Source organism: Rutidosis leptorrhynchoides, chromosome 3 (assembly GCF_046630445.1).
Source record: "Rutidosis leptorrhynchoides isolate AG116_Rl617_1_P2 chromosome 3, CSIRO_AGI_Rlap_v1, whole genome shotgun sequence".
Classification (NCBI taxonomy): Eukaryota; Viridiplantae; Streptophyta; class Magnoliopsida; order Asterales; family Asteraceae; genus Rutidosis; species Rutidosis leptorrhynchoides.
The window spans coordinates 628,287,410-628,295,283 of record NC_092335.1 but is presented as its reverse complement, the minus strand read 5'-3'; the positions used below and the strand labels follow the sequence as shown (position 1 = coordinate 628,295,283).

Below are 7,874 nucleotides of genomic sequence, written 5' to 3'. Positions count from 1 at the left end.
ATAAAAATCTTCTAAAAACAACAACCAACCATTTACACTTTTTTTTTAAGTTTTAAAAGAAAATACACTTTTAAAAAAAAAAATTTGTCAATATGCACCATTGGGTAGACCAAAGTGTTGGTCGACCACCATATATCTTGGTCTACTACCTGATTTTTCAAGGTGGTCGACCAAGCTTCATTGAGTTTGCGGTCGACTACCATGTAAACATGGTCGACTACCTTCTATTTTTTCATGGTCGACTACCCTAGCAAAAAACAACGTGGGCGACCCTAAATATGGTCGACTACCCTTAAAATGTCTTGATATGCTTCCTGCTTGCTTAACCAAAAAATTCACCATCAAACAAACTCCCATGGATAAGAAACCCACATATAAAATTGAAACCTTGATATGCTTCCTGCTTGTATACCTTGGTCAATAAGACTAGACTTAGCAATAAAGTCAGTTGACATTAGCCATATTTCTATGATCTAATTCTTCTCTTAAGCGATCAATTGGGTCACGAGTTATTCATATTTATTCAACAGTGCAGTGCAACTTCATTTGCTTACAGCGTGTGTACACACCTATCTTCATAACCAATATCAAGTCATGATAAAATAAAATGAAGTGACATAAATTTGGGTAGTCGACCATATTTAGGGTCGCCCGCGTTGTTTTTTGTTGGGTAGTCGACTATGAAAAAATGAGAGGTAGTCGACCATGTTTACATGGTAGTCGAGCGGAGACTCAATGAAGCTTGGTCGACCACCTTAAAAAATGAGATGGTCGACCAAGATATATGGTGGTCGATCAACACTTTGGTCTACCCAATGGTATATTGACAACTTTTTTTAAAAAAAGTGTATTTTCTTTGAAAACTTTTTTAAAAAGTGTATTTTGGTCAATTCCCCTATTTAAAATTGTTTTTCTAACAAATTAAATTGGGTGATAAAATCTTTTGATATCGACCCTGTATCGACCCTATATATAGTCCTTAACTTCATTCATGCTTTTAGCAAGTGGTGTACACTACATAACTCGGCCAAGGTTTTGTAAGAACATGTATGAAATGTATGATGAAGTTATTCGTCCTGTTACCAACTTTCCTCCTAGTGTTTGGGGGGATCAATTTCTCAATTTTGAAGAGGTAAAAATCGAAACTAGAAACTATGAATAATGCAATATTAAAGAATATATTATTCTTTAATATTATTAATAATTTGTATTTATCTAATTTAAATTAAATTTGTTATGTTTGATAATTAAAATATGTTATGCTTACTAATTATCTTGATTTTTATTTAAATTGTGTTAGTTTGTTATATATGTGCAAGTTATCTTGGTCTCTAAATATGATATCCTGTAATCATTTTAATGACAATTTAAACATATACATTATAAATTATTCTTAGTTTACTATGGTATTGGAGTGGGTTTGAACTTAAGGCACACAATCGTTTAGCAAACAATAAATCTCCGATCGCCAGTGATTCGTATGGATCCTGTAATTTCCTTTTATTATTTCGTAGTTTCCTTCTACTGCTACCTTTATCTTTGTTTACCGATTAAAATAAAACTTTAACCGCATGCTCTTCCTACCGAGAGTATTCGCAGCAAGAGTATATAAGGATATAGTTAAACGATACAAAGGTTTTGCACATCCATGTATTGCTTCCTTTATTTTTCTCTTTATATCTTAAATCTTCTAATGATAATCTTCTCTTTCACTTTCTATAATTTTTTTTAACGGCGATATCGACATCAAATGCTCTTATTTGTCACATACACACACATTAGGAGGAAACTCAAATCGCGAGGATGTTATCAATACCATCGAAGATTGAGAAAACCCCCGTCAAGACCTTTACAAATCGCATTGATGTTGCCATTGATATTCACTTTCTATATCTTTTAAAATATTCTCAATAAAACCGCCTCTTATATATCTACATCTACATACTACTAATATTATCAATTAAGAACATCCCATTTATTCTTCATCACAATTGTTTATTTCAGATCACTCGAGTTTTTTACATAATAAATAAATAATACGCTAATTATTAACTCTATATACTAAAAGAATTACCTTAGTGTCGTTCTAGACAAAAAAAAAAATGTCGTTACACTCCTTCCTTTCACACCATAAAATTTTACCCCACCCCCAAACAATTCAACTTACACACTTTCTCAAAGGTATAAATTGTAATTTTTAATTTTTAATTTTTAATTTAAATAAAAAAACATCCACCATAAACTTCGACGGCCGTTATCTACGTACTCGACGCGAGCTAAAGTTCACCACTACCACCATTAAACTTGAAATAATTTTACGAATAAAACGAGACTAACTACGTTCGAAACAGACACTTTTTTTAAAAACGGTAAGAACACCGACAACTAAAACGGGTCTTAACACATAAGCCGTTACCCCCTTTGTACGTACACAACGCTATGTTAAATATGAATATGCAGGCCGAAATTTTCCGCCACATCGTGCGGGCCGAACCGGACTAGTTATAATACAAAAGTATTCTTCTTCTTACAATCCAAAAGAAAAATATGATAGGAAAAATTTCCTCATATTCTTCATGTTTAATGTAGCTTGCAGAGCCAATCGGCATTGAGAAAATACTCAAAAATTTGAGAGAAGATGTGCGAAAAGATATAACAACATACTTAGATTTTCAATCGGAACATACAAATTTGTTAAAACTAATCGATGCAATCGAACGTCTCGGTATTTCTTATAAATTCGATGAAGAGATTAAGCATGCCTTGCAACATATTCATGATGCTTATGGTGATAACTGGAACGGCGGTAGACCTTCTCTTTGGTTTCGTCTCCTGCGACAACATGGCTTCCACGTTTCTTGTGGTTAGTAAATATACTGTTATAGCGTTGTAAATGAGTCTAGCTATTTTTTTAAACATTAATATAATGTTTTAACATTTTTTGTTACTTTAACCCAGATGTGTTCAATAGCTATAAAGACGTAAGTGGATCTTTCAAGAATTCATTAGCCAATGATGTTGAGAGCTTACTTGAGTTATACGAGGCAACGTATTTGAGGGTGGAAGGAGAAGTTGTACTAGACAATGCTCTGATTTTTACAAGAACTCGTCTTTATGACATAGCGAATGATCTTGTTCATAGCAACTCTATAATGTCAACCCGTATACATGTTGCGCTAAAACAACCAATACATAAAAGGTTGCCACGACTAGAGGCATTGTCGTACGTTCCTTTCTACCAACAACAAACTTCTCATAACGAATCTTTGCTTAAACTCGCGAAGTTAGAATTCAACTTGCTTCAGTCATTTCATAGGATTGAGCTTAGCCAACTTTCAAGGTATGCACATATTATATAACAAGTCAACAAACTTCTCATATGGTTTACTTCTAGCTAATTTCGACTTATTGTAGTTGGTGGAAAGGTCTTGATGTCCCCAACAAGTTACCTTATGCAAGAGACAGATTGGTTGAGTCCTACTTTTGGGCACTTGGTGTGTACTTTGAGCCACAATATTCTCGTTCTAGAATATTCTTAGCGAAAGTGATTTCAATGGCGACCGTTCTTGATGACACTTATGATGCTTATGGTACTTACGAAGAACTTAGCATCTTCACTGATGCAATTCAAAGGTATTTATATGCACTATCCAGTTGCACTTCAAGATAATGAAGATCAACTTAAGCAACTAAACATGTTAATTAAACTTAAACACTCATAATCAATTAAATTAAGGTTAAGAATGATTAAACGATGAATAATTCAACATATGAATGATTCAACTATAAACTATAGTGATTGAACTTGTTTCATTCTTCTGGATGAGAATAATCTATTAGATCATATATCATTTTAAATAAACCCTCTCAATGTGTAAATTATACTTTTTACCTTTTACATGAATAAATATAGTAATATATTTAATTAGTAAGTGTTTTGTATATATAATCTAATAAAGAGAGTGTAAAGAAAATGAAGGTGTTAAATGGTTAAGAGAGTATTTCAACTATATTCAATCATTCAACATTATTTGTCATTCAGTTCATGTTACAAAATGCGTGGTTAAGCATTTAACGTTAAGTCATTCAATTAAAAGATTGTCAAACACAGTCTAATTGTACAATTCGCATGAAAAATTTAATATACAGGTGGTCAATTTCGTGCATTGATGTACTTCCAAACTACATGAAACTGATATACCAAGCAGTCTTGGATATATACATGGAAATGGAAGAGATTATGCGAAAAGAAGGAAAAGAGTATCATCTTAACTATGCCAAAGAGTCTGTAAGTTTTTTAATAGTTCAAATTATTATGTTATTGCACAACTAAATCAAAGTAAGTTAAAATACTCCATATACAGATCACTTCATAAGTTCTCATATACAGATGAAGGAGTTTATTAGAAGCTATTTGATGGAAGCAAAATGGGCAAATGATGGGTACGTTCCAACGACAGACGAGCACATGTCACTTGCATTCGTGAGCAGTGGGTATAGTCTACTCACTACGACATGTTTTGTTGGCATGGGAGATTTTGTTACAGACGAAATGTTTAAATGGGCTCTCAATAAACCTCCTCTTGTTAAAGCATCATGTGCAATTGCTAGGTTCATGGATGATTTAGTCCCTCAAAAGGTATATCAATATATTTGTATGCATTACTAACAAATCAATCATGTGTTGTTGCTGTAAAATGAGATTAACATGTTAGGAAGTCCGCGCCTTCCTACCAGGTAAAATAAATTTAAATAAAAATTTTTAAAAACCAGAAAAGACAAAATAGTTGACAACACTACATCACACAAGTACTATTCACTTAATTTCTTGTATTTTATTGAGACAAAAGCAAGTTGTGGTCACCCAACATTTGGGTCATTAGTGTAGTTTAATATTTATGTTATGTACGTAAAAAGATTATATCTTTTTTTTCGCCCGTCAAAACAAACCTCCAAGTTCCGCCAGTATTTATGACATCGTGTTATCTTTGAAATGCTACTATACATAACGAAAATTTCAGGAGGAGAAAGAAAGAAAGCACGTCGCATCTACTGTTGAAAGTTACATGAAAGAATATGAAGTAACGGAGGAATATGTTCATGATTTAGTTAACAAGAAAATCGAAGATGCATGGAAAAAGATAACCGAAGAATCTCTTATATGTAAGGATGTTCCGATGACTCTAATTATGCGTGTGATTAACATGGCACGGGTGATGGATGTTCTATACAAATCTAAAGATCATTTCACACAAGTGGGAGAAGAACTAATAGAACATGTCAGATCTTTGCTTATCTGTCGTATGATTATATGAATTCAATATTTTACTTCAAGTATGCCTTGTGATCGATCTTGGATAAACATACCCATATATTCTAATTGTGATTGTGTTTTCTGCTGTTTAAGATTTTGTATAATTTCTACAACGTATATATGTATTTAAATTATTATATCGAATTGGGCAAATGGCCCGAAAAGATAACATAAGTTACCCAATTTGACAATCAAGGTAACCCCCAATTCGCACTAGCCCGAAAAGGATTTCAATTTTATTTTTGCGCAAGAAAAGGATTACGTGTTCAAAATTTTTAAAATTTTCAAAATTTCAATTTTCAAAATTTTCAAAATTTTAAAAATTTAGAACACGTAATCATTTTCTTGCGCAAAAATAAAATTAAAATCCTTTTCGGGCTATTGCGAATTGAAGGTTACCTTGATTGTCAAATTGGGTAACTTCTGTTACCTTTTTAGGCCATTTGCCAATTTCATGGCATGAAATTTCCTTAACTAACTTGATCTCCTTACATTTTAAGTTGGGTTGTTTTTATAGGTTTAATTCTTAGTAGTTTAACCCTATAATCAAGATTGTATATGTCGCTAACCTACTTCTACTTCTACTTATGGAATTCATTTAATAACATGCTTGCTATAAGTCTTTAACTAGGTGATCAAGCATAGAATAAAAGTGTCGGGTTCAGGATCATTCGAGTTTAACTCTCCAGTCCGGTATACTGTGAATAACTCCTTGCGAGATGAGGATCTCGACAGGGGTGGTTAAACGTCGACCCACCATCGATGGGACAGCCAGTTATTGATGTCTCCGGGTTGGTGTTTAGGGTTTATATTCATGGAACGTTACATGTAACCGTAGACGAATGAAGTGATATGCTACAAATTCCGGCCGCACGGGTAGATATTACGCTATAGGGATAGCGCAATGGATTCTGTCTGTCGTACCTTGATACCAGAAATAGTATAGGTGTGAATCCCAATGAATGATGATCGTGTCCTATGATCTGGATCCTTTATTTATAGCCTCAATACCTTTTGCCTATTGGTGCCACGTATCATCCGTCGCCTTTTCCCGTCTGTACCGGCCTGAAAATTTGGAAGGGAGACCAGGGAACAATACTTGCTACTTTTATGTCGGATGTATGTACTTTCTTCTGTTGCGGAGATCATGGTCTGCATGTGCCCTTGTCTTTTTTCCTTTACCTTGCGCCTCAGATGTATTCAACGCAATTTTACTTGGGCCAGACGTGTCCAGCGTAAGGGTTTTGTTATGCAAAACACACGCGTGGTGCACGTGTGATGCGCTGTGCGTATCATTACTAGCTATTGTAACCAATCTTACCATTGGCATTTGAACCATTATAATGATAACTCAAAACTCGACTAGTCGTAGAGACTATTCCGTCTGGACGAGGATTGTAGCCGTTGATCAACTACTTTCACCAACTTTCATTGATTTTGATCGATTTTAACCATTTTTGACCAATTTTAACCAACTAATTGCGATTTTAATCGAATAAATTCATCTTTGACCACATTTTTACTCATTGACTAACTTTGACCGACATCCACGTATTGTTGACCGAAAACTTTGACTGACCTAGGCACAAATGTGTCGAACTAGGCCCATTACTAGTCCCCAATTCGAATAGTATGGACTAGTTGGTAAAATGTTTATTACACTATTTATAATATATAATTATTATATTACTATTTATTACTAGGTTTGTGCTTATTACGTTTATAAAAATTAGAATAATTTAGTATTTCGAGGAAAGAATTTATAACAACCCTCATTTTTCCACACTGAAATGACTATAATACCCATAGGGTTTCATTTCTGTCTTATACTTCTATGTTATAACTATTAGGGTTGTTATGCGGACATAATAAATGAAGTAATTAATACTCGTTATTGATGAACTAAACCCTAAACCTAATCATTATATGTAAACCCTAATTATTTAATGTAACCCTAACCCTATTATTATTATTATTATTATTATTATTATTATTATTATTATTATTATTATTATTATTATTATTATTATTATTATTATTATTATTATTATTATTATTATTATTAAATGTCTATAATTACGTATTAAAACGTATATATTTTATATTAGTGTTAAATGTAAATGAAATATAAATATGGGTATATATATATATATATATATATATATATATATATATATATATATATATATATATATATATATATATAAAATAATTAAGTAATAGGTTATAAATGTAAATTTGTGATTTAAATATAAAAATCTATGTATTTATATATATACTGAAAATATAAATAAATATATAATAAATCATGTTAATTAAATAAAGAAAAATAAAATGCAAACTAATCTAAAATGTTTCATTAAATAAAATAAAAAATAAAAAGGCCTAGTCGGCCGAAAAAAAAGGGAAATTAAATTGTATTTTTTTAAAAAAGGAATGTATTATTCTTGTTCTCCAAGTAATTTTCAACTATAAATACACACTCAAGGCTTCATTATTTTTCATTCACAAAATTGGAAGCACACACAAAACCCTAATTTTTTTGTAAGTTTTTTCTTTC

General features: G+C 32.1%; 1 protein-coding gene across 1 annotated transcript; it reads left to right on the top strand.

Moving 5' to 3' along the window:
- The first annotated feature begins 1,013 nt into the window (after positions 1 to 1,013).
- On the top strand, positions 1,014 to 5,362 carry LOC139899008 (beta-caryophyllene synthase-like). Its single transcript, XM_071881819.1, has 7 exons — positions 1,014 to 1,132; positions 2,590 to 2,863; positions 2,959 to 3,340; positions 3,415 to 3,633; positions 4,150 to 4,288; positions 4,391 to 4,639; positions 5,022 to 5,362. The coding sequence occupies exons 1-7, from the start codon at positions 1,046 to 1,048 to the stop codon at positions 5,313 to 5,315; spliced, it is 1,644 nt and encodes a 547-aa protein (XP_071737920.1). The 5' UTR covers positions 1,014 to 1,045; the 3' UTR covers positions 5,316 to 5,362.
- Positions 5,363 to 7,874: the final 2,512 nt, after the last annotated feature.

Excerpts from the sequence above, each read along its gene's own strand:
- LOC139899008 (XM_071881819.1), top strand. The coding sequence starts at position 1,046 with ATGTATGAAATGTATGATGAAGTTATTCGTCCTGTTACCAACTTTCCT. Across the intron at positions 1,133-2,589 it reads AATTTCTCAATTTTGAAGAG|CTTGCAGAGCCAATCGGCAT; the intron begins GTAAAAATCGAA and ends TGTTTAATGTAG. Across the intron at positions 4,640-5,021 it reads ATGATTTAGTCCCTCAAAAG|GAGGAGAAAGAAAGAAAGCA; the intron begins GTATATCAATAT and ends CGAAAATTTCAG.